Source organism: Stegastes partitus, unplaced genomic scaffold (assembly GCF_000690725.1).
Source record: "Stegastes partitus isolate 25-593 unplaced genomic scaffold, Stegastes_partitus-1.0.2 Scaffold194, whole genome shotgun sequence".
Taxonomy (NCBI): domain Eukaryota; kingdom Metazoa; phylum Chordata; class Actinopteri; family Pomacentridae; genus Stegastes; species Stegastes partitus.
Genome location: NW_007577925.1, coordinates 340,052 through 367,331, shown reverse-complemented (window position 1 = coordinate 367,331; position 27,280 = coordinate 340,052). Strand labels below are relative to the sequence as shown.

At 42.0% G+C, this 27,280-nt stretch overlaps 2 protein-coding genes across 2 annotated transcripts in view; both read right to left on the bottom strand.

The window, feature by feature from the left end:
* The window catches only part of prkd2 (protein kinase D2), a 34,627-nt gene extending 28,880 nt beyond the window's left edge, over nucleotides 1-5,747 (bottom strand). Inside the window, 1 exon segment of the mRNA XM_008280443.1 lies at nucleotides 4,773-5,747. Within this exon segment, the coding sequence (XP_008278665.1) occupies nucleotides 4,773-5,099 (327 nt within the window). The 5' untranslated portion in view covers nucleotides 5,100-5,747.
* Nucleotides 5,748-7,785: 2,038 nt separating this feature from the next.
* On the bottom strand, nucleotides 7,786-26,306 carry strn4 (striatin, calmodulin binding protein 4). Its single transcript, XM_008280444.1, has 18 exons — nucleotides 25,584-26,306; nucleotides 18,672-18,775; nucleotides 18,424-18,500; nucleotides 18,173-18,251; nucleotides 17,849-18,034; nucleotides 15,871-16,048; nucleotides 15,602-15,758; nucleotides 14,953-15,048; nucleotides 14,468-14,586; nucleotides 14,185-14,360; nucleotides 14,003-14,050; nucleotides 13,769-13,890; nucleotides 13,493-13,660; nucleotides 13,263-13,403; nucleotides 12,749-12,847; nucleotides 12,559-12,645; nucleotides 11,919-12,107; nucleotides 7,786-10,832 (listed from the first exon to the last, which is right to left on the bottom strand). Exons 1-17 carry the CDS (start codon nucleotides 25,911-25,913, stop codon nucleotides 11,938-11,940), a joined length of 2,337 nt encoding a protein of 778 aa, XP_008278666.1. The 5' UTR covers nucleotides 25,914-26,306; the 3' UTR covers nucleotides 7,786-10,832; nucleotides 11,919-11,937.
* Nucleotides 26,307-27,280: the final 974 nt, after the last annotated feature.

The window sequence follows — 27,280 nt, the reverse complement described above, 5'->3', positions numbered from 1 at the left end:
GAAACAGGAGGACAAAGGAAAGGAAAGGAAGGGAAAGGAATCTTGGCTATAAATTAAAAGAAAATTGGCACAAAAAGAAAACTGACACTGTAGACGGAGCGAACAAGCCCAACAAAAGAGCAAATGCATCAGAGTTGCATCACGGTTGAGCGGAGACAGACTTCTGGTTTCCAGGCCACACTATTAGTTCTTGTTCCATCAGTGGGGGGCGGAGGGGGAGCTGCTGAAAGTAGGGCGACTACACTACAAATTGGATTGTGTTGAGCTCTATTGCCAGGTACAGAGTCAGTGGAGGGTTTAAAAAGGTGTGTGAAGTTTAGAGCAAAGGCACAGTTTGCGACTGAAGGTGTATTTCTGCTGAAGGTAATGCTCAGATGAAGAAGTTATAAAGGACAAGAGCTGTAGGACTGCCATTAAGTTGGGGGTGGGTTGGCAGCGCTGGAAGCCTCGCGAGGCAGAGCATTCTCCTCCACTGAGAAGTGAATGGAAAAATGTGTCAATGGAACACAAGGAGGGATCCTGTGAATAAACAGAGTCGGTGACTCACCGTTTCTGGGATGGGAGAGATGACCGTGGGTGGGGGGTGTGGGTACCGAACTACCTTCGTTGCCCCTCTAAACACGCCAATATAGGCATTCATGCGTGCACGCACAGTCCAACTCATGTGTCGCACTCAGTTGGCCGAGCCGGGACAAGCTGTCTATTGTCCAACTCTCTCACCTAAAGCTGGAGCTCCAAGCAGGGCAGGAGTTTTGTATTTAGGGGATTTTTGGGGATTGTTGAGTGTGTGAGTGAGAGAGAGAGAGAGAGAGAGAGAGAGAGACTGGTCGAACAAGGTTTGAAAAAGATCAGGCTCTGTGCGTGTTTTTGTTTGTGCGGATGAAGGTATCTTTTCAGATCTTTTTTTCCTCTTACGTCATTCTCAAAAACGTAAACTGTCCATGACCATCAAAAAGTGAGGCTGAAACACCAACCATTACTTTATAATATCCCTTATGCTTGAGTCTGAACAGAACTTACTTGGTTTATACTTGGGAGAATTCAAGTATTGCATTTGATCGTCTCCATTTTTAAAAGTAGCGGCAGCGACTGATAAACAAAGCTGGAGCACTAGTTAATTAAAAAATGAGACTGTAAATCTTGTGGAATAGGAGGTTACTACAGCACCCAGAGGGGAGAAAACAGAGAAAACAGGGAAACTCCACACCGACAGCCTCAATGTAAGCTGTGGTGCGGTTATCTTACAGTATACCAGACCCATTGCTACTACAGCAGGGAGATGCAAATAAGGCAAACAATACCTTCAGACTATCAGGCTTAATGTCTAAATACACCGTGGTTTATTAGTTATTAGATCGATGTATGTCCATTTAAAAAGATGTTTAATTCCCTAAATTTAAGCTTCCTTTGGCCTATTTTTTTTAAATTTGAGAACTCATCTTATTCCACACTGTATGAAAGAACAACATCCATTCTTTGTCTTCTTACTCCGGCTCTTCATCAAAGCTTTAAAATATTCAAAACTACAACCCATATCTTTATGGCTGTACCTGTTCATCAGATGAAAATTTTCTAGATATTTAGTGCACAGTTTTACACTCATTTCAACAGAATTTATCCCATTTTTTGGATCTTTTGGATCTTATCTAGAACGTAAAATGAAGTTGTACGGGTTTGAGCAGCACTCTGAACTGACTTTTCTGTCGCTGGGTCGGAAGATGTTGAAAACAGTGAGGTAGAGGCGGTGACTTTTTTTTTTGCTGACAAAGGACCTTTTTCTCTAAATTTAAAGCTGTGGAGCACAAACCACAAACTGGTGCCCAAATGTATATTTAGGATTCTGCTGTGAAATCAACATTCCTTTGCTTTTTTAAAAATGCAGAAAAGGTTTCATGTAGATGGGTGTCAACACATTTGAAGCTCTGTAGGACTGTGGGCCTGATTCTCAACTGTAATTCTGCAGATGTTGTTTATTGATTTATTGATTACACGAGCCAGAAAGATTAACAGCTAATTTGCGATCTCCATCCTTGGTTTGGTCTTTAAATAATAATCATTGGACCAGTCATCATTATGGAAATGTCATCGTAGCCAATTATGTTGTCAACGTCCATCACCTCTACTACTTTCTGATTTGCATTCTTTAATTTCTTGGGATTTATCATAAAAGTTCATGGACAAACACTTTCTTGATGGAGCGTCTGACTTCGGTGATGCTCACAAACATGCACCAACTAATTCACTCGGAAAAACCAAAGAACTATAAATCCACGCTAATTACAACATGTGCAATTTCTGTCCTTTACAAGAAAAGCCTCAGCATTTGTTAAATTCCAATAATCCATCATTTTAAATAGGCGGAGAGCTTTGCAAAGGGATGCCAAAGCAGAGCAATAAATCAGATTTCACAAACACCGGGTGCTGTCCATCGGCAGGCTTCCGTAAAGTGGCCAATCACAAGAAAGTTGGCTTTTAGAGATGAATTGAAGAACTGCATACAGTGCCAAAATGAGATAAATAAAGTTTTTTTTGGAACTGTGAATCTTGCAGAGTTACTTTAGAGAATAAAATACAGAGCTGGAGATGAGCATAACAGCTGAAAGCATTGCAGCAGCTGCATCCTTACTGAATTCTTTTTTTATTAGACTTCCATTTGCATTCTGGTCTTTAGTGATTTTTATGTACTACAGAGTGTAAATCTATGCAGTTTATTTGTACAGCAATGAAGCAACTAAAGGATTTCTGTAACAAGCCACCGAGGTAATGGACTATTTTATAATTATTCGTCTCAATCTTTTCCTGGACACTCTTTGGTGCTTTTTTATGGCCGATCAGGAGAATTAGATTTTCTTACAGGTTTGGAAAAACACGAAAGGAGAGGAAAAACAAACTCCAAACAACAACTCTCTCACATTACACAGGATACATATTGTTTTGCTTCATATGAGAAAACACAAAAGAAAGAGGAAGATGAAGCCACACGTGAACCGGACCGGCAGAGACGTACGGTTGTTGTTTACAATTTGATTAAAGGTAACGTGTTCCAGTCGTATGGAAACACAGCTGGAATGATGCCACAGTACAGCAAGTGATCCCAGCCTCAGCACCGCACCGTGTGTCAAGCTTGCTGTACAGATCACGCATCAGATGCACAGTACTGCTGAATTATCTATCTCACTCAATTGGCATGACGGAGACCCACTCATATGACGGGAGAGAACAAAGACTGTTGTGCACAAAAACAGATTAGCAGAGTGGAGACAGCTAGCTCTGCTTCCTGGAAAATTTCTGATTGTGGGGAGTTTTACAAAGCTGCTCTGAGCAGGCGGTGGAAATCTGCTAATCTAATCACCTGCCAGGCTAATTGGCAGATAAAAGCATATGGCCATCTCAAACTGCCGCCCTGACGTAGGGATACTGTTGCCTCCCAGCTTGTGTTTTGCACTGTATACGCTCTTAAATGGTCATTGTAAAATGTTGCTCACCCCGCATGGTTTATTGAAGCAGGGCTGTCAGTTCTCAGATAAATACCATATTTCCCATAACACTCTCTGCTTCCTGTTGCAAAGAGGATGTCGCTACCTCTCCCCCCCTACCCAGCCCTCCCGCTTACTGCACATGTGTGCCTTAAAGTTGTCTGTTTCAGTTTAATAAAGAAGAAATAGACTTTTGGAGGAAGAGGGAAAAGTGTAGGTGTTGTTTTCTTTTCTGGAAAAGCTGTGCCTTTCTCATTTTACACTTAAAATACAGTGAGATTCGTCAAATTCTCTCTTTTATTTGCATTTACGTTTATGTTTCAGTGTAATTTATCAAGTTGAAATGATGCATTCGAGGTTGAAAAGGCCTTGATGCTCAGGGCGAGATAAAACCATAACTTTAATGTGATTATTAATTGTTTTTTTAAAAAGAAGAAGAAGAAATCACTGAAGCGCTCAGCAAGGAGACTAAAATTGGCCTGGTGTGTTCTTATGGCGTGAAATGCAAAACTTCTGATGTTGTAGAGAAGTGAAAGGGACTTTTGCCCATTTTTTAACCTTTCTAATGTTTGCTCAAAGTTAGAAAAGTCACAGGAGATGGAGAACTTTGTCTTCTGATAGAAGCATATTAGGATATAATATAATCTGCATGTGCTATTCACTGATAATCTGATTAACTGATGGAAAATAAATAAAACCTGAACGTTGACTTTCTTTTGATTAAATATATATTGAGTTTTTCTCCACACTAATAGGATAAATGAAATATAGTAAAAATTCATGTGAAGTGCTGCCTTTACTGACATATCTTTGCTATGTTGCTGTGAAGTAATGCTTATCTACAACACATGTGTTGCAGCATCAGTGAACAACCGGATGAAACTACCTCTATCTTAAACACTAAACCTGTCAGACATCCCTCTGCTGATCTGCTGCACTACATGTGGCATAACAAAGCCTAATTGAACAAAGTGTTCTCTTCCAACTGTGTGAGAGAAAAAAAGAAAAGAAAACCTAATTGCTGTAGTTAAGAGCGGAGGAAAATTGTGACTCACTTTCTCACAGTTATCTGTTCAAACACTTGTTGAATGTTGAAACGCTTTCATTTCCTATGACAATAATGGAGCGCAAACACAAGTTTTTCACCGGGAAAGCAGAACCCCTGACCCGTGGGTGCAAAGTGTACAATCCAGACTTGCACCTGAACAGGTAGAGACAACATGTAACCCATTTTCACCTTGCCCAGTCTTCACATACACACTCTTTCACTACCAACCAAACAGACACGTTTCTTACCTTGGTGTCAACAATGGAGCAGGCAATTTGCTTTACATAGGCCAGGTCAGCTGTCTGGGGCATCAGGACCGACTCCCTGGTCAGACCGATCTGGATGATGAAGGACACCCCCGCTGGAGTGGGTGGCATTGAAGGCATCACGGCCCCGCCAGCACCCTGCACCGAGGTCAGGTCCATCACAGGAAAGCCACCCTGAGCGTGCATGGAGGGCATGGATATGGGTGTCCCCTGCTGCATTACAGCCGAGCCTGGCGGCGAGGGGCCACCAGGGGGGAAGAAGACCTGGGCCATGGGCCCTGAGGGCATGCAAGGGCTAGCGTTAGCCATTCAGAGTCCGCTTGTCTGCTCTCAACATACACAGTGACAAACACACGCCCAGGTGCAGCGTACAAGTGTCAGAGAAGCCACCACTCATTCACACTATCAGAGGACTGAGGGCTTCCCACACTGACACATGGACACACTGAGCACACACTCCTCTGACTCCTGCGTCCACCCCCTTCCAGTGGATCAAGGAAGAAATCCTTATCCAGGAAGCAAGTGTTTCTCTCTTCCTTTCTGCCTCTTCTCTCTCGTCGTCAGGCTCCTTTCACAGTCCGGACAAGACATGCATGAACAATGTGTGTGAGAGCAGACAGACACAGTGAGGGAGAAAACTACCCTCCCACTGCTTTCCCACCTCCACCTTCTTTTCCCTCCTTGCCGTCCAAAGACGCCGCTCTGCAGAGGAGAAAGTCCAAACTTGGTTGTGAAACTCCCCCGGGGCTGTGGGAGAGCAAGAAAAACAAAAACAATGCCAAACTTTGTTGTTGTTCCTCTCCAAGGCTGAGCTTACAAAATGGCCTCCTTGAACAGGAAACTGTGAGAATGAAGGAGGCAAGAGGCTGCACTCCTTTTACGAGTCGTGCCCTGTTTCAGTTTCAACCCCAGTTCAAGTGTTTTTTGTGAAAAAGCGCACAGAGAGAAAGAAAGAAAGAGAGAGAGAGAGAGCTGTGTGAGGGTACCTCCCTCTCCCCTCCCTCCTGCCTTCTCATCTGTAATCTTGCCATAGTCAAGGAGGAAGTGAAATGACTGACACATCCCAGAGCCAGTAGCCTCTCGGAAAGTCCCGCCCATTTGACTCCCTGCTCCCAGGCTTCTCCCTCCTCCCTTTCCTCTTTCTGCCTCCCTTCCTTGGTTTAGGGTTGTTTGTCTTGTCCCTCCCTTCAGCCGAGGTCGGCGCAGATCTTCTTACACTGCCTGAGGGGGCCGCGCTCAACAAACCCTCCCATCTCTTCCTCATCCTCCCTCTCTGTCCCTCTAAAAACTGCACTTCTTGCCTCATTTTTCCACTGCAACACCCAGTCTTTTTTTTTTTTTTGCATTTTTTTAGTGGACACACCTCACTCAGAATGCAGAACAGGACCACACCTATTGCAGAGTTGTTTCCATGCAAAGTTTCAATAAACTTGAAAGGATTTTTGTGGCTTTGAAAGGGTGGATAAGGGTGATCAGTTCCATACGGCAGCATCTATAATGTGCTTACATATGAGGCTTGGTCACCACAGTCATCAGCATGACTGTGACTCCTCACTGGTTAGCTAATCCTGCATGCTAATGCATTAAAAAAAAAATAAAAGGTTTTCTACTTGAGGTCTCAATCTTCTCATTATCTCTCGCTTATCTTCTTCTCATTGCCACTGTGCAGCCGTCGCACGGTTTACAATTCATTCAAGCAAATGAACTACAGGCAACAGCACTCTGCTGAACGGTGATGTGACAGGAGACCTCAATAACTCACCAACCGCAAGTAATGATCACTAGGAATCTACTTTTCACCACAAGAGGGCAATATTTGATACAGCTGGACACTGAATCATTAAATTCCCAAGTAGAGACAAAGCAGAGAGGCTGCTTTGTTGTCGTTTGACTCTGAGATTTGATTTTGGATTATAAATGGTCTTGTAAATGTTTGTGCAGTGTGATGACATAAAGGGTCTGTTTCATCAAGGTTTTCCCCAACTGTAGTCATTTTTGATTTTTTTTTGATTTTTATTTTTTTAAATAAACTAATCTGCATTTATTCACCTAATTTTAATTAATTTTCTATTATATTGTGTACTTTATCTCACAGTGCTTTTATTTATTGTTGTCTTTTTCCTTCATCAGCTCAGTTTATTATTCCATGAGTCGTTGTGCATTTTATTCAACTTTTCTGTACTGTTTTTGATTAATTTAGTGTTGTATTTGCATTTTTATTGTTTTACTTCATTTTTTTATTTGCCTGCAAAGCACCATGAATAAACTCTGTGTAGGATAAAGTGCTATAGAAATGAATCACCTAACCTAAATATTAGATGATATAATGCATGCCAAGTGTGCATCAAAAGACATTTCTTTGTGCCAACTTAAAAGGAAAAGCAATATTTATTTATTTTTTATTTTTTTCTTAGATTAGAAAATGGCTGACATATCCAGGAGCAGAACTTATACTGGATTTTATTAAATGTTACTTGCCAGTTTCAAATGTTTGATGTGACTTCAGGTGGTGGCATTTAAAGGGGACACTTCATGATTTTTACAAAACATGGTATACGCTCTTTGGAAAAAAATTCCTTTGCCAAATCAAAAGTTCTCCTTCACTCAGAAATGTATTTTGCTCATTATTACTTGATTTGCATGTTTGACTATCAGTGTGCAAAATTATTTCTGTGCAAGGTTTGACACTAAAAGGCTGTTTTGACATTTATCAGGAGGAAAGTTTCCCAGATGTGGACATTTACCAGCCACATGGGGTCTAATAAACAACAATATGGAGCTGTTTTATGGTGAAATGTACAATTTAGCATCGTTGTAGTCCTTTAAAAACTTCTTAAAAGTACAAAACTGCATTACTATTAAATTCCTTTTTTTTAGTCGTACTTCATGCTTCACACCTCTTCAGTGTATCTTCCTTCATGTAACCATTCATACCTGCATGTGTCTGTGTTTGTAGAAGGCAAAAAAGAAAGACAACAAAAACCACAACTCTCGATTCACTGTACAAAATTTTCATTTTTTGTCTTTTCTTCCTTAATGACATACAACAGGGGACCCGTAAACAAAAAGAGAAAGTCATTTGATACAAGCTAGAATGCAGTTCAAAAATATATAATAAAACAAAATTAATAAAAAGCAGGTCTCTTATCCCTTGTAGTTAGAGGAAATCGTTTGAATACAGCTTAATATGATGTACAAAATATCACACAGTGATAAATTGCTAATAAAAAAATAAAAACACAAAGAAATGAGAGTCCTTTACCTTGGCCTCTGACTGGTAACAGATTTTTTTTTTTTTTGTACTTGTTTTCTTAATTTTTCATGTTTTTTAATCGTTTTGATTTTTTACAAGTTTTACATTGCCATTATCAATCACAAGCAAGTTCTATGCCTAGCAAGGAAGAATGATTCACTTATGATACTACAGTATTCTTACATCTTAATAATCATATTCATAATCAAAAAAAAAGAAATGCAAGAAAGAAAACAAGGAAATGATGGACATTTACAGCACATAATGGCAACTCTAGTCATCATTTACAACCTCTATTTCGATTTCTTTTTCTTTTTTGATGTGTCATACTGATTTGTCTTTATTCTCAGAGGGAACATAGTGGCTCAGGGCGAAAAGAAAGCATCAGTCGGCCATCAGTAACTCTCATCATCAAATAACTGTGAGCCACAGCAGGTTCCACCCTGGTAGTATTCAGACTGTATAAGAAATACTTCTATTTCTGCAACCTGTCCGTCCACTAATAACCTAAAGCATGGAGCCAAATAGTAGTTAACCGTGATAACAGGACGTTATGCCCAGCAGCAGTACAATAATGTTGTTGCACCTGGTTGTTTTCTTTGACCGATTCAGAGTCAAAGCAACAGCAGAGTGACACCTTAATGTCATACAACAGTCCACCACCCTGTCTAGAAAAGAATGCAACGCTGAATTATGAACGCTAGTGTCTCCAGTGATTTGAAAAGGAGTGTTTACCTCTTGGCTGCTTGAAACTGACCCCTAGTGTGACCCTGTAGAGGTGGAGGATGCCCCCATAAACAACTGATTTAACAGCAGATTGAAGCAGTCTTCTCAAAGTAATAAGATTAAATTAACCGCTAAATGGGGCAACTTCTACCGTAAGCAAACAAGCATTCGTTCCGTGGTTATCGGTATAAATGCAGAACACAAACAGAGATAGACGTGAGGTGCCTCAAAAGAAGAATCTTTCCACTTAAGCCAAATGTTCTCTGGGTTACATCCAAAATAGCAGAACCACAACGCGACCAAGACAGGTTAGGTGCTAAAGTGTCAGCATTATTAGCTGACATCTGCACATCTTCAATCAATACTTTTTTTTTATTTTCTGAAATAATAAAAGTGGCTGAATTTAAAATGGACTTCTCCCCCTCCCCTTCCCCTCACAGCATTCCTCTTCCAGCTTCACACGTAAGCTCTCAGGGCTAATGTGCGACTCCTGCAACGGATACAGAGGAAACGTCACCTCAACACACAAGTGAAGGTGAAGTCAAGCTTTAGTGAAAGCCTGAATAAATAACGACAAAAGCTAGAACTGAGCGCCGCCTACAAACTGGCATCGACTTCAAAAAGAGACAATCTCTCATCAGAGGGGGGGAAAAAAAAGCGTTTTCAGTCCAGGTGGTCCTCACTGTAACACCGCAATCAGCTCTGTACCTCAAACCAGAAACAATCGAGGCCGCATCCCTCTTGTGAGAAACATTAACAGTGACGGTTAATTCTGAAATGTGACCACACGTGATGAAATGATTCGACGATTAAATGTCATTTTAAAAAGGTGATTCACTTGATGTACATCTATAGCCCAATGAGTGAGAAACACAGTCTCTCCGTCTCACAAGAACACACAAAAACAGGTCCCTGATTCTGACTCAAGACTGACAAGGTCTTTCATAGCACCGTGATTTAACTAGTGCATATACAAACACACACACACACACTTTTCTGTACAGTAAAAGCACCAAATGACACAATCTATGCCATTTGTTGAGAAAAAAAAATACCGAGCAGTCTCACGTCCTCTGTACTCTATGGACGTTAACTTTGCACTCATTAATGTGGCGCCAGAGCATCGGCCCGTAGAGTCGAACCGCACATCTGTAGAAATGGATTGTGGGAGTATGTTCATTTATCTTGTACAGCAAAGTGACATTAAATCTCACACACACACACACAAATATAGGCAGAATCATGGGAACGCTACAATACTCAGACTTACAACGAGACTTGTGTCAAAGTTGAAATTAAAGCTATTTGTTCAACACTGGTTAGCCGCTGTCTAGTGCTTCCTCACGTCACACGCACTAAGTTAAACATTCTCCAACCCCAAATACGACACCACACACACCCTACCTGGAGTCTTTGGAATGTAATACATTGAGTCCCAATGTAAAGGTCGGGTCAGGTGTTTTCGGTCAACATTGGGAGCAGTTACTCTTTAAGTCATGACTACGTACTTATGTTAGCCACAAGCATTTTTTCAACTGTTGGAAAAAAAAATTAAAAAATCTAAAATGAAATGTGGCGGTGCACTTGTGCAGTGTGTGCAGTGTGAGTGTTGGTTTTTTTTCCGTGAAGTGCGAGTAGTGTATCAGCGATCGAAGCGCCCAAAAAAATGCACACGCAAGGTAATTGGTGCTAACCGTTGGCAGACTGAAAAACAAGCAAACAGAGTATTGTAGTGTAGAAAAGTGTTACTCCAAACATGATTACTTGAAAACAGAGTAGCCAGGATTTTAAAGTTATAAAAAAGCATTACAAGATGTGATTAGTATTACAAGAAGTCACTGAGGCATCAGAGAACAGCAAGGAATTCAAGGGGAGGGAGGTGACGTCCTGTGGCGGTGACCCAGCCAGTGGGGTGCAGGACAAGTGTGTGTTTGAGTGTGTGTGTGTGTGTGTGTGGGTGTATGAGTGTGTGTGTGTGTGTGTGTGTGTGTGTGTGTGTAAGCAGGTCAAATTTGTCCACTGTAGTCTTCAGTCTCTTTTGGCCCAGTTGTGATAGTAGGACTCTAAAGGCAGAAAAGGAAGAAACTTAGTTAGAAAAACTGTTTACAACTGCTCACAATGTTAATATAAGACAAAAATATGAGGTCTCACGTAAAATCGATTCACACAATGTAAGAAAAAGTTTATATAATGAGGAAATAAACTTTAGGAATTTTGAATTTACAGTGGATTCTTAAAAAAATACTGACAAAAAAATAAAATTCTGTTAACGCTCTGAATCCCGTGCAGGTTTAAAAGGCAGGTTATCTTTAGGGCATATAAGATTTAAATTGCACAATTTATCATAACCAGAAACTGTAAAAACAATAAGAATTATTCTATTTCCAACAGTCCTTGAACTTATCTGAGACTTTAGGTTTCGTCTGGACATTAAACCAAATCAAAGCATAAATTTGTGGTATTTTATCACGTCTCTCACTTAAAGGTTTGTCAAAAATCTGTTTGCGCTAACTAGATTCTGTAAAAAAAAAAATTTTTAAATCTGCACTCCTCAGCAAAACTGAGAAGCTGTTACTTACTCAGCTGTGACCAACAATCATATGACCAAAAAAAAGCTGGAAATATGTTGTACATGTTTGTTCCAGGTTTTCTACTTGTAAAAAAAAAAAAATCAAAGAAATGAAAATTTTGTCCTTGTCTTTTTGTATGATTTATGGCTTTGACATTCATGGAAGCTATGTCATACTGCACTGAAGATTATTTTAAATTCTCTCTGTGCTGTTTCCATAGAGGTGCAGGACTTTATACTGCAGAGAAAAATGATCCACGGTGAGCAAAAGATGTGACATGAGCAAAACACACCCATAAACTATTTGTACAATCATACTGATTGGTTTTACAAATCTCAAAGGCTGAACAATACAAATAAACTGATCAAATAAACTAAGTCTTAAGTATGAAATTTTTTTTTTAAATGATAAAGCCATAACACATATTACAAAACAGTATGTCAAGATTTCTGTGACTTGTCTGTTTTTGCTGTATCAAAGTTCACGCTGGTTTGAATCTCATTGTATGTGCGTTGTCAGAATCTGTGAGCTCCAACAACTCCCACCCTCTGCGCCCCACCCTTGCTCTTTCTGTCTCACCAGAATGACGACAGTGCTGTCAGACAAAGATCTTGGCAAGTGCATCTGCGCCAGCGCTGGCAATGAAGGGCTGGGAAGAGTGGAAGGCCACGTCATGAATGGCCTCGTCATGCTTCTTCCTGTGGGCAGTGATCTCCTGCACGCACGTCCTGTTGTCCAGCATCCATAGGCGCACTGAGCAGTCGTGGCCTGTAGAAGGTAAGGAACAAAGACAACAATGTTACGAGGGGGTAAAGATTTAAGATTTAAAGCACGGCTCCTACTGCAGTGTAGTACATTTTAGTCAAGACTGCAGATTGTTGACTTGTTGTTTCATTTATATGGTATAAATGGCCTTGTACTTTGTCAGAAAAAACACTGCCGATACATATTGTTGTTTCATTTCTTTCTAAATTGCTATTACTTCTGAATGAATTCCTGCTAAATACTTGCTTGTATGCAGAATGGAGGCAACATTAAAGCAAATTCCTGGCATTAAAACCATTAGGTACAGCGATGTTAAAGGAAACAGAAGCTTTTCAGTGCACAGAGGAGTAGATACTGTCAGAAATGAAAAGGTGATGAATACTTTATTTAAGAGACAGTCAGAATCTAAGATGCTCAGCTAAATAAGGACTCAGTAAAGCTGAGTAGTACTTACTGCCAGAGATGAGGTAAGTGCCTTTGGGGTCTGTAGTGAGACAGGTGACTGCATCTAAATGAGCCACCATTGAGTGGACAACTTTTCCTGCACAAACACACAAAGCAAATTTATTTAGATGCATTTGCATTACAGATAAAAAAAAATAAAAAATACAATTACTGCAAATAAAACCCCTTCCTGCAAATACCTGTCTTGTTGTCTAGGAAGCGGATGGTGCGGTTCTCATGTGCAGTGATGGAGACGGGCTCAGATGGGTGACTGACGACACGGTTGATCAGCTCACTGCCTGCAAAGGAAGAAAAACAATTTGGTTTTAATATAGTCTTGTTTTATCTGTCCGTCCATCCATCCATCCATCCATCCATCCATTTTCTTCAGCTTATGCAGAGTTGGGTGGCAGCAGACGGAACAGGTCATTCCAGTCTTCTCCTCGACGCTTTCCAGCTCTTCCTGGGGGATCCTGAGGCGTTCCCAGGCCAGCTGAGAGATAAAATCCCTCCAGCGGGTTCTGGGTCTGCCTGGGGGTCTCCTCCCAGGTGGACGTGTTTGGAAGACCTCCAGAGGAAGCCTCCCCGGAGGCATCCGAATCAAACGTCCATAACCACCTCATCTGCTCATCTAATTAAGTGGTTATTTTTAATTTATTTCTGAACAGATGGAAAATAAACTTCTACTAATTAATGGTTGCATCACGAACGTACCATCTTTGGTCTGTGTCTCTAGCGTAATGACGCTCTGCTCCGTGTTGAGGTCATAGAGCAGCGTCTCACCGCCGTCGAATGAAACCACCACCTGGTTGGGATCCGTGGCCACGAAGGCCACAGAGGTGGGCGTTCCGTGCTCTGGAAGAAGACGGGAGACGGTGAAGTTGCGGGGACAGACACAACACAAAGCTCAGCAGCAACTCTACGCATTGAACACGGATGTCTACCTCTCTCTTTGTTGAAGACGGACAAGCAGGGAGACGAGTTCTGAGGGTCCCAGACGCGAATGGTGCCGTCAGCTGAGCATGAGGCAAGACGATGGTGAACTGCAGAGTAGGTCAGACCCCACACGCTGTCCTCATGGCCTGCTAGTGCACTGCTCTCAATGCCAGGATCTGGATGAAGGAACACATTTCACAAAAATAAAGAAATAAATAAACTAAACACGAAGACTACAGTAAATAGAAATGTTGTTATAAACTGAGCAGGTTCGAATGACTCACCGTAGTTGTCATAGGGATCCACATTAAGGTCTGGCATCTTCCAACACCTGACGGTTCCATCCAGACCTCCACTGTAGCAGGATTCTCCATCTTCACCCATGGTCAGCGACAGAACAGCTCCACTACACAGGAAAAAAAGAGGCTTTAAACTTTGGTGGTGCATCAGATGTCAGCAGCAGGTTTGTGCATAAAACAGGAACATTACCGTTTGTATACGTCTCAAACTGAACTCACCTGTGTGCTCTAAATGTGTAGATGGGCTCAACATCCAAAGCTGCGTTCCTGTGGAAAGAGACAGTTTTAAATATGTTGCAATCACATTTGTTCATTATCAGTTAGATTAACATGTTATATGTTTGAAAAAAAAAAGAAAGAACTTGCGATGAAATGATTTTCTTCACCAGAACGTCTCTTACTTTTTAGAGTGCATGGCCTTGTTGAGGTTCCACAGCTTTAGTGTACCGTCCTCCGAGGCTGTGAGCAGCACGGCTTGGTTGGGGTGAAAGGTCAAAGCACGGATGGCGTCAAAGTGGCTGCGTAGTGTGAAGCGAGGGTTCCATGTCTTCTTAAACTCCTCCCTGTTATCCTGCATCTGACGGGGCACACATTTGTAAAAAGAGAACATCCAGATATTGAGTGCGCAGTTGTAGGTTGGACTACGTGCAGTTTATTGATCAAAAGAAAAAAATGTGTAATTACATCCATGGAGAGATCATTGTCATTGGCAACAGTGAGATCAGCCAGTTCACCCAGGTTCATGTCCCCTCCTCCGACTGCATCCATGATGAAGACATCGGATGAAAACCCGAGGGCGCCGCCTGCAGGTTGGGGGTGGAAAAGCACACGAGTTATCACTGAATCTTGACAAATATCATGGCTGTAAAAATACAGGCTGAGATAACTGTAAAATGTAGCAATAAATCTCAGATAGCTGAGCCAGAGCTTCCTTACTCCCACACTATGTACCAGAGGAAATATTTAGGTGTAGGAGCATCCTTGCAAGCTTACTCCACGCAAGTCTCAAAATTGAACCAATCTAAGACTGAATCTAAATTTAGGATTAAGTGTCTCAGTTACAATCATGCATGTGGGATAAAAAGTAGACTGAGGAAGAATATGTACAAAAAGATAGTCTATGTTTGGTTTTTTGTTTTTATGGAGCACATTTGGTGGGGAAGTCTTACCTTCCCCAGCGCGAGCCTGTCCTGATACAGAGGGGGGCGGGGTAGGTTTAGGGGGGAAGTCCGACATCATGCCTTGTAACTTGTTCCTGCGGTTTTCTGAACCCGGCAAGAGGAGAGAGACACAAAACATCCAGTCATGCAGAGAGGCGGAGGATGGACGTAGAGGTCAACAGATGGACAAATGTGAGACGAAGAATGAAAGAGGCAGAAAGACAGACGTTGTTCTTTAGATATGGCAACAAGATAGACTCACAAAGTTTTAACGATTTTTTTTTTCCCCACAGAGGATGAAATCTACAAAAGCACAGGGCTACAGTGTAAATATGATTCAAAGAATGAAATGTGAACACACAGAAAGAGGAGGCAGCATGCGTGAGAACCTTTGGAATGACCCTGGACCACAGAGAGTACACCTACAGACAAAGATGACGGCTACACGGCTCTATAGAGTCACAGACTGACAGCTCGTGAAACAGGACAGAGAGACAGGTGGTTGGGAAAAGAGGTTGGTTTTATTGACAAGAGATGCCAAGACACAATGAGAAGTAAAAGATAAAAAGGTGAGCGAGGGGGCAAAAAAGACAGATACACTGGTGGCAGTGATTCTGGAAGTGCTGGTGCTGATGGTGTTGCTAGGGCAACAGCGTACCTAACTCCCGGCCGTCCCCCGAGATCCGGGCCTCTCCCGCCCCCTCCCCATCCTCCCCTGAGCCCAGGAAGTCAAATTCACTGAGGGCATCTTCCGAGTCGTCTTCGTCCTCCTCGTCCTCCGGGTCCAGATCTGTGGTCATAGGCTCTGAACCCATCTGGACACGAGAGCAGAACAGAGAACACGGTTCACGATAAAATATAAGTCATCAGCACGGTTTATTGTTTGTGAGAATATTTTTCTAGTCATTGAGTTTCTTCCAGTCGCACCTTTACACGAGACTTTTTGCTCTTGCGGGGGCCGTCGATGCAGTCGGTGGCCATGCCTTGGAAGTCGTCTTCCTCGTCGCTGTCGTCTTCATCATCGTCCTCACAGCCATGCAGAAAAGGGATCTTATCCAGCACTGACCCACCCACGCGTTCCTTCGAGCTTTCCTTGCCCGCGTTCCTACAGGCAGACACATGATTAATAGTATAATCGCGCTATCTTAAATTGAAAGAGGCAAAAATGATATTTAGGACAATACGTTAGAGTGGGAGGCAGGATGACCTCCATTAAACTGCGTACCACCATTTATTATTAAAATCAGAGTGCATCAATTATGAGCTTGATGACTTTCCAACTCAGAGCAAACTTCAACATTTTTAAATCACGCTTCATAAGAAAACATTTCACAGATTTATTTTTAAGTTGTAAAATGCACCAATCAGCCAAAACACAAAACTGAGGGCATTAGCTTTCTGAAAGAGGCCACTGCCATCAGAGAATACTACTGCGATCAAGGGGTTTACATTGTCTGCAATGTTTAGGTGGGTGGCACCTTAATACCAGGACTCAGCGTTTCCCAGCAGAACATCGTCTCTGCCTTTTCGCATTTCTTCTCCACATAAACAACAAACACAGACCAGGCACATGTGAAAAAAAATGTGATGCATAAGGGCCATCTTGTTCCATTGTTCCACGGTCCAGTTCTGACACTCACCTCTGCCAGCATTGGTGTGTGTGAATGTGAAACACATTTTGAAGTTTTTTTTTGTTTTTTTTTTTTTTTTTAGAAAACCTAAGGTCCAAAAAGGTGCTGTGTAAGTGTGAACCATTTAGTATTTGTATCATAGCCTGCATTAAGGTTTGTGGTCGAGCAGCTTTTCTGTGGGATCGGACCACACGAGCCAACCTCCACTCCTCCTTGGGGCAACCATGATCCCGTTATCATTTCACCAGTCATCCTATTTGGACCACTTTTGGTGGCCTGCTGTGTTGGAGATTACCCAGTCATTTAGCCATCACGATCTCACCCTTGTCAAAGTCACTTGGATCGTTATGATGTCTATTTTTTCTTATTTCAACACACCAACTTCAAGAACTGTCTGTCCACTTGCTGCTTATTACATCCCACCACTTGACAGGTGCCACAGTAACAACATAATCAATTAAATGCACTTAACCTGTCAGTGATTTTGATGTTGTGGATGATTGGTGAGTTTCGAACAGACACACATATTTTCTGTGCCATGACTGGTACACAACCTTGACAGAGCTCTGGAGGACATCTTTTGTGCATCTCTTTTGTTTGGCTTGAGATTAGGATGTGTTATTGCTTCACTGACTTCACACTTCTGTTTGTACAGACAAATGCACATGGGGCGCTGTTCAGAAAGTAGTCACCTGCATAATGCCTTCCTGATAAACCCATTTCTAATTCATAGAACAGGACCGTTAATAGGAGGATACTATTCACCTTTAAATTGTTACGAAATTGTCAGATTTCCCACAAATGCTCCTGATTAAGATCATAGCAAATACCAGGTCAAACCCTGCTCTGCATTGTGTAAGAAGTCTTTGTCTGAAGATTTATGGATCAAGGTCATGCCTGTGAATCAATAATCAGATTAAGGCTTGGTGTGTAAATCAGGCCAAGCCTATAAAGGGTGGAACAAGAATAAAAGTCTATAGTGGCGACATTTCCTCACAGAATTTTCAAAACTGATACCAACTGCATTTTAATCTAATTAAGTGGGAAAATATGAGGTTACACATACAACTAGGAGGAGTGTAAAATATACACTTTTCACAAAGAATATTGAAAAAAACAAGGAAATGTTGATGTTTTTGTTCTCTCATATGGAGTGCTATGATGTTGGCCTTGTTGTACAAACTACAAATGTTCACTGTGCCATCACGTGTAACATCACCGTTCTAATCTGTGAAGTAACAGCCGAGAATAAGTGTCTGCTTCTACAGTCTCACCTTTTAATTTGTTCCTCTATTTGTCTGACCAACAGGGACTCTCCACCTGCCCGTGGCTCAGGCTCAGGACAGCTTTCGCTGGGCGGGGGGCCATTAGCCTCAGGGCTGCTCCGCCCAAGCAGGGAGCGCACACGCTTAGAGCGCATGTCCAGTATAGTGTCTGAATAACCCACTTCCTCAAGGTATCTACATTCACAGGGAAAGGACACACACACTCAATTAAGTTAACCCTTTCAGTCTAGATCATAAGTTTAATACTAATGATAAAGTTGTGATGGCATACATTAGTACGATATTGAGATAAAAGATCGAGAAAAGCCTTACTTGCGTAGTAGCTGACGTCCCTCCTTCCAGGACATCTGATTGGCTGGCTCAGAGTCTGACTCAGCCGGCCCATTGGGAACTACAGAAAATAGATTGTTCAATAGTGATGCAACAGCGTGGCATGAGCAGAAAAAGAGAAAAGCAGAAACTTTGAGCTACTCTGAATGTACAGCAGCAGTAAAAGACACAACAGTGTAGATTATATAATGCATCCAAATAACAGAGTGTGTGAGGCGCTTCGAGAAACGTACGTTGATCCGCCTCCGTCTCCGGTTTCTTGTCTCCAGGACTCTGGTCGTTTCCCGTCTTCAGCTTCTGGTGCTTTGCTCTGCAACCCCACAAAATACCACATGAGGGCAACAGCACGAGCAAATACAAGCAAATCTTTCACAAGCAAATCAGTACGCCTGGAGCATGTAAATTACTGGGAAAGGCTGAATGAATAACAGGCATAAGGAGACAGGGACAGAAAGAGGGACTTTCCTGGCATTTGCTTTACCTCTCTTGTTTTAGGGCGTACTCCAGCATTTTGATCCGCCTCACCAGGTCCTGTTTCATGTTCTCCTGGCCTTTCCTCTCACCCTGTAGGAACGCCACCTGAGCCTGGAACACACACATAAACAGGAAGGTAAAGAACACAACAAAGTACCTTCTAAAAGGCATTCACATGCCACAACCACCCACATAAGCGTTTATAAATGTCAAATACATTTAGGCTTATTTAGAATTTTCAAAAAATAAATAAACATCACATGCGTTCCCTCAATTAAGTCGAGACAGTAAAGCATTTGATATCAACAGAGATCACGAGCAGAGGCTGGGAACGTGAAGTAAAAAGTCAGATGTGACAAGCATAGCAAACATGACTTCTGAAAACCCAGAGGAATAAGTAGAGGGTTGTGGAACAGGGCTCTTATTTTTAACTTTTCCTAACCAAGGCCCTCAGTGTGCATCTGCAGAAGAGGAAAAACAAGACACAGACTGGCCAAATTCAAACACTCTCTTGTAGGACACATCCTTCCTCTATGTGCTTCCTCTCTTGTTTCTCGTCCGTTTCCTTCCTCAATGCTGATAAAATTCTTACCTTGAGGAAAGACATGTTCACCGCACGTTCATGCTATCTGTCAAACAGAGGGTTCTGTGAGAATTTAGAGGAGGGGGGAAAAAAACGTGATAATGAGAGAGCGCAGGGTGATGACAGTGTCAGGTTTTCACTATCTTTAGACAGAGCCATCCCTTGAGTAAGCCATCATAATGCAAGACTTGACAAAAATGTGAAACGGCTGTTGGAGTGGGTGAGAAAGATTTACAACGCGGGTTGCAAGCAATCTGCGCACCAGGTAATTGTTCACAGCAGGCGCTTTTTGAGCAAACTGTGATTCAACTAAGGTAGCACAGATTTTGCCCTCTACTGGTTGGAGGAAACAGAAAAAGCCCTAGTGAAAAAAAACAAAAACATAATGAGCCCAGTTAGAGTTGGGTGAAAAAGGCCTAACCCGGTTTCTTCAGGATTCGCATGCAGTTTATTGTAGGCACAATAGCTTTGCATTTTCACTCTTGCTCCCTTCCTTTCTTTCTCTCTCTCTCTGTGTGCCAAGCGGTGCTGGAGCATTAATACGGCTTGTTTTACAGTCCATTTCTCCTCTGCACGCCCCTGTCTGTGTCCACGAGTCTGCTCCCACACGCATACGCAGCTCTGTAAAACTAGAACAGTCTAAAAACGCCATCTCAGGGGGCAGACACTTGGTCTGTTTGAGAGGGTAGTCAATCTCAGAGGAAAGCGCACACATACGCACACAGACAGACACACACACACACACGCAAACACAGACAGTCATGTAACCAGCTAGGAGGGCTAGTGGAACAAGGGATAATCTGCCAAGCAAACCTTACTGCTGCTGCTTGCTGAGTAATCCTGATTAATGCAATGTGATTTTATATGCTTATCTGAGAGTTTTGGAGATAACTGTCAAAGCTAGCACGTCAACACTGCAGGCATGATCTAAGAGGTTCTGAAATACAGATAACTTCGGTTTATACTTGACCTCATCTAAGAGGAGCGGGTCAGGTTCTGCAAATTATCCCCGGTCTTTTAAATAAAGCAGTCTAAGTAATGAATTGACCGTGTTCATTTAAATGGCGAGGACGACCAGTGAAACATGAACAATCCTGCTTACCCGTGCATGAAGAGCTACATAATGCTGCATTATTTGCTGTAGTTTATAAAAGCAGCTCGCACAGGCTGCAGGAGCAGATAGTTACATGAGCATTTGTGTCTTGCAGTCGTACAATATTTGCAAATTTAACACTTGGTCCATTGTGACAAAATTAGACGTAGATATGAACCTACTAAGATATAAGCTAAGCAGAGCTCAGCTGTTGTGATAACTGGGCAGTGCCATGGTGTGGGAGGTTCAGATATCACAAAGCTGCACGTATATTATATACTGGGTGCTATAAATGGCTGAACAAAGATGGAATGCGGGTAAAGATTGAAAGAAAATCTTCATATTTAAAAGCTGACACGTGTACTTCGATCAGTATGGTAATATTTGAGCTTGACCTGGCATCCACAATGATGACATTTCAGCTGTTCTGTTACTGTGGCCTGCTATCGGTTAGGAAGATACTGACGTGGGTGAAATCTGCCGACCTCAAGAGACAGTCAGGGAGGAATCGGAGGTCTTCAGTACACAAGTAAAACAACTGTCAAGACAGAATTCTCAGTGTACTGATCTGTCAGTGTGACTGGCCGATTCAGTGGCTTTCTGACGAGTGAAAACACCAATCAATACACAGCACTGCTTGAAAACTTACAGAAAGACGACGGCCAGTGTAATTAAGTGAATACAGGATCTTGACAGTCTGAAGTGGTAACGTCACTGTGGTCCTAAACGAGTCTAATTAGGAAACTTAAACTCCACCTCTGAGCAGAATGAGTGTGGTTCATCTTTAACGGGGCAGGACGAGTGTTTCTACTCCTACTCACACACAGACGAGCTACGACCTGCCTTCACACACAGATAACATCACACCCCTGTCTAACACTTCACTCCTTGAAGGACAGGTTCCCACTGTTGCCCCAAACCTCAAATCCATGACGCTGTCCTGTTGGCCAAGTCAGACACAAGGCTGCATGTGTACACACACACACACCCTTATGTTCGCATAACAATAAACAGTAAGAATGGCCTTTTTCTGATGCACAACAGTAGCCAAAACACAAGGATTAGTGTGTCAAAGGGTTTATTGTTGTATGTCTTTTTTTATATATATATATATATTACCTAGCAGCTCATTCTTTGGCTCTGACCTTGTTCTGCTTTCTCTTCCTTTCTACAGTAAGTATTTCTCTATGAAAGCATTTCAGTATGATGTAAAAACATGCTAAATGAGCAGATGAACTACTGTCTTATGGAAAAGAGCAAATGCAGTTTGCAATGTATTAGCTTGTGGGTGAGATAAAGTCCTACGTTCCTGTGTAAAAATGTTAACAATCAAATCTAGCATTTTTTCACATGATTGTTTCAGCAGACAAAGGTGATGAATTGGGAAGATGCTCCATCTTTACCGTTTGTACATTTCATTGCTCTCTGATTTTCTCTGCTTTTCCCGCTTCAGACTGGGACATGCTTGTTTTTACTCATGTGTGGGACCTGATTCAACACACACAATACAATTCAGTTCATTCATCAGCTATTTAAAATGTTCTTATCAACAGAGTGACACTTAAAATAAGAGCAAAAGTTGTTGAGACAGTCACAGCTGTCATGGAGCAGCAGGTCGCATCTCTATTTTTATAATGAAAGTAAAATATGATTCCATCAATAAAACCAACCCATGTCAATGAGTACCAACGCCAACAGTGAGTTTTAATGGTCATTTGATATCGCCACGCAAATAATGACACTGCGGTTGTTTTCTTCATATGATGTTGGTAAACTAACAAAGCCTGAACTACAAAGGAACCTTGCTGTGAGCAAACCTGCCGTGCCATCTGATCTCTCCTTCCTGTGGGTGGGTTTTCCTCCATGCGGCCTACTGCCGCTGACCTTTCCAGAGTTTGTTGTCGCATGGAGAGCTGACACATTTAGCCTATTCTGTCAGACCTTCTCTACGAGCTGCAGAACAGGGTCAAGGGCAGCTTTCCTCCTCCACTGGCCACCCTCCATCTTTTCATCCCTTCATCCCCCATGAGAGAATCCATGATCAAACAAGTAGAGCAATGAACTTTTCTGGGACAGTGTGCTTTGATAGAGTGTGTTGGAGTGACTGTGTGTAGTACCAGAGCAAGAGAATGACTTCTCAAAAAGTTGTGCTTCCTGCCCAAGTTTCATTAGAAGATGCTTGATTGGAAAGCAAAAAAACAAAAAAACTGCATGTCATGAATGTGTCAGAACAAGAGAGGAATAAACAAACAATGAGATTTTTCTTTTCAAGATTTCATGGGGGGGAAATGAAATGCCATAATAAGGATGGAGCTGCATATAGCAAAAAGTCTAAATATCCCACACAAAACAGGAGTGCTGCAAGTTTGCGTGGGCAGGAGGCATGCACTGTCATAATGCAATACATATGGATGACATATGTGTGTCATGGCTGAGAGCGAAGAGCTATTAATTAGAGATGTGCACCCAGGGGCCCCCGGGCCCACACTCAACCGGAAATGATGTCATCTGGGTCATCATTAATCTATTCTACACAACTACTGACATGGTTAATAAAATTAAATAGCCGAAAATGAGAACAATGCAAAGAGGGACAGGTAAAGGTCGACCGTTTTCTCTGTTGAATAAGAGCCGTGACTTGGTTTGAAATCTGCAGCACAGTTTGTCTACTAAATTATGAAGAGGATCGGGCAAAAACAAGCTAATTACAACAGGCTTGTTCAGATACAGCAGAGCCAGTAGTGTGACTACACAGAATACACTGGAAAAAAGCTGCCTATGTGTCTGAAGGACAGAGCAACAAGGCCACCGCCACCTGTCTCCCGTGCTGCTGTCCCATGCTTGAGCTGGGACGTCCCACCTGGCCCGGAGCGGGAGGGCCTTCATTCCTGGCCTGTCAATGGAGACACACCATCACAGGTGGCCTTTCACAGTAACAACACGCTACAGAGACAGCAGGGTTTCACAGACACACTATGCCTCAGACAAAGACATCCACACAGTTGCAGAAAAAGTCACACACATGCACGATGACAGTGTTAATTTCCTGTAGAATATTGGTGATAGTTTTGCTGCCCCTGACATCAAAGATTTTGCATGTGGTTCCCCCCTTATAGCCTTTAAGATTAAATGCACAATATGTCATGTGGCAGCGTGTGAGCAAACTACAGTATGGACACGTACAGCATGTTGTCAACTGTGCAGGACACAGCCAGGGGCCATGCTAACTGGCATGGTGAGAGCTCCGCGAGCATGTTGGCAACTGAAGCCAGAGGCCTGTGGCCTGTGGGTGTTAAAATGTAAGCTAGGTCAATTTTTCAGCCTGGCACTCCAGCGATCCTCTCTTTCTCTCAGCACAGAACGTGGTGCTAATTGTACCCGTGAAACCAGAACATGTGCAGCAAATACGCGCATGCAAACAAAGTTTCATAACAAGCACTAATGGCATGTTGGACATGGCGAAGGCCTGCATCTGACTTCCATTCCCACTCTTGCCCATGCCTGTAAAAGCAGCGAGCACCGCCAGTTTGTTATTGTTCATCCATATTTTATCACGCTCCTATTTATAACTACATACGTTTGAGTTAGGGGGCAAAATGAGAAGCAGCATGACAGAAGAGATGCAATGATATGTGTTTTCTGTGGTTTTGTCGAGCTCGTGAACTCCAGAGGATAGTTCATCCTAATTACAAGCAAACTGCGGTTACAGGAGGAAGACCGCATACGGGTTTAGGAATGAAGTGATGAACCGTTCCAAACGCAGCGCAAAAACATGTTTGTATGTGTGTACATTTTCCTAACCTTTCTCAGTCCAAGAACAATTTGATGAGTAAGCGCAATCTTGCCCAGCAATGCTCACAGCTACATGCATGCAGGAGAGCTGAATAGTAAAACCTCTGTCTTCTGCTGTGGCCTTCTGAATAACTGGTACCAGCAGGGGACTCATGCCTTGCTCAAGGGCATTTTTATCGCACTGAGTCACGCATTCACACAGATTTTTCAAGTCATTTTATAGATTCAGATGACCTTTAAGGATGCAAGCCTACCTCTCTAACCTAGTGGAAGACATTGTATGTTTGCTTGAAAGTGCCATTTCATTTTCTATTGAAATATTTAAATGTTAAGTCCAGATTAACAAATAATACAAGCAGGCTTGGCTGTAGATCAGATGGTACTTGACAATCTGGTAATCTAAGATGGTCAGAGACGTATGAATGATACTGAAAAATACAACTTCATTGCACTCCACATCCATCTGTGTGACAGACCTCATCTCAAAATGATGATTTTGCTTTCATAGCCACCAGGTAAAGAGACATACACTTTACTACAGATCTATTATCTGTCTGTTACAAATCAAGGATTCTCATTTGAACGTGATTTACTACAAAAACCTGCCGTTTGGTGTGCATGTAGGAAACAGAGACCTCTGTTAAAAGATCATCCTGATCCCTTAATCTCACTGTGCAAATTATTTTGTGAATAAAATAGCATACACATCGAACTATTCCCTTTTTTTACAGTGGCTTTTTCTTGCCTAGAGACATTTTTTTGAATGCTCAAATAACTATTATCCTCACATGCAGGGATTTCAAAGGGAACTCACAGCTGTGTGACATTGTCATCATTTTCTAACCACAACAACACAACCACAGATCAGATCATGTGTTCTTGTGTGGGGACAAAAGTCAGATAATTGTCTCCTTACAAACTGTTTGCACACAAATGTCAAAATGCAGTTAAATAGAGTGTGGTTAAGGCACATCTTTGATGTGTACCTGCGTAAACATCAAGGAGAGACAAGGTAGCCACACCTAGATGGTTTACCTATCTGTTTTATTTGCAGGGTAACTTATTTGTTTTTTATTGTTTGACATGAACCTCTTATGATATAATTTCGTGGTGTTTGTCTTCTGTGAGTTATCTGATTGAATGGGAATTTGAAGCCCACAAGACACAGATGAGCAAATACACTGGTTCATTTCTGTTTAAATCTACTAGTGGCTGGCTTTCCTATAGTGATCATCAACTGGAGGTCATTCAGTCCTCAGATTTTAATTTACTCTCTAATAATAATGCAAAACAACATAAGAAGGTGTATTGTTAGCCCATTAGCATTGTGTCATCCTGAAACTGACTGATTCGCAGTGCATGTGTACACCCGCAAAGCAAACAAGCTCCTGCAAAATCCGTTCTGGCCTTTATTGGGCTGCAAACGCAGGCTTAAGGATAAACAAATTTACCCTGAGTTCGTCCCTCTCAGCCTCCCAGCGGTATTTCTCGGCCTGGAAACGTCCCCACTCGTACTGGATGAAGTGCAGGATCCCGGGAAGCGTCATACCCGAGTCCCCGTCCTGCGGCTCCCGAGGCTGCAACGACCCCGGGACGGCCCCGGCCGCCGCTGCCGCCGCCGCCGCCGCTGCCATCGCTCCTGTGGCCGAAGCTGATGTCGCCTGGCCCGGTGCTGCTTTGGGCCCGTTCGGGTTGCGCCCCGCTCCGCTGCTGCTGCTGCCGCCGCTGCTGCCGCCTCCGGAGTTCGGGTTTGGTCCTCCGCCGGATCTGTCCGCCTCCATTTTAACCGTTCAGCCTTTCGCCAGGATAAGGAGGTGGAAACGGGCGGAATGTACGAACAGAAATAATAAAAAGTACCGTTTTCCTACCCAGCGGCACTCCACTCTCTGCTATCCTCCTTTCTTCCCTTTCTCACACACGGAGCAGAATTACTATTCAGCTGCTACAATACTACACTTCCACTAGCAGCCCTTCAGCACAAAACACGATCCGACCACACACCCGTAACATCGTGGCCTCTCCGGGCACCAAAAAGCCACATTTAACAAAAATTCTTACATGGAAACGGAAGAGTGATATCAAAATCTGACTATTAAATGTCGTCCGCTCAAAACAAACGCGAACAAATTGTCTGCAGCTCTTATTTCGTATACGCTGGATGTGTTTTCTCCTCCTTGTGTTTGCAGTTGGAAATGCCCAGTGCGGCTGACAAATAGAGGGCCATGTTTTCTGTAATACACAATGAACGTGTCGCTAAGGGAGTTCATTTCCTGCCATTTTGTGAGCAGGGATGTTTGAAGACAGTAAAGTTAACAGAAATTACCCACAACTCTGCTTCTGGTTTTAATGTAATTTATTTAAAAAGTTATACTGTCGAGATTTTTAATGTATGGATTTTTGATTTTTGATTTTTTTTTATTTAGCTGCGTTTACAACAAACTGCAACTGTCATGCGCAATTCTACAAAAAAACTAACATTTAGGAAAATGTCCCCTAAAGGTTGTCCGAAGGTTCCTTTTTGTTGGGCTCCATAGTGCTACACCAAACTAATATGGAACATTCTCAACTTGACAAAAAAGTGGGTAACACCATAAAAAATGTGTTCTTAATAGCTTTTAATTGTAATTGTTTTTAGAAGGAATTTATTACTATTTTGCAGATTTTCCATGATTTGTGAAATTACAGATATTAACTATAGCTATTGAACAAAAATATTAATTTATGTGTTAACTATAGCCAAAATAAAGACTGTAAATCACGTCTACACCAAAATATCGATATTTGGTAACAATCCAACATTTGACCGTAAAATTACATTATTTTTCACTGTATTTAAGTCAGCAAAATATATATATATTAGACACATATTTGCAGCCATTTAAAGGAAATTATATTTTTTGTATGTTAAGGATTGAAACATGGTAATTCATTTTAGTTACTGTTATTTTACAGATTTTCCATGTTTTGTGAAATTACAGATATTAACTATAGCTATTGAAAAAAAAAATTTAATTTATGTGTTAACTATAGCAAAAAAAAGACTGTAAATCACGTCTCCACCAAAATATCTACATTTGGTAACAATTCAACATTTGACCATAAAAATACATTATTTCACTGTATAAAATATATACATTAGACACATATT

What these genes read in the sequence shown, in the direction of transcription:
- strn4 (XM_008280444.1), bottom strand. Translation starts at nt 25,913, where the DNA reads ATGGAGGCGGACAGATCCGGCGGAGGACCAAACCCGAACTCCGGAGGC. An exon ending in GGACGTCAGCTACTACGCAA is followed by an intron (nt 18,035 to 18,172) that starts GTAAGGCTTTTC and finishes CTGTGAATGTAG; the next exon opens with ATACCTTGAGGAAGTGGGTT. An exon ending in GGATCCCTATGACAACTACG is followed by an intron (nt 13,661 to 13,768) that starts GTGAGTCATTCG and finishes TCCTTCATCCAG; the next exon opens with ATCCTGGCATTGAGAGCAGT.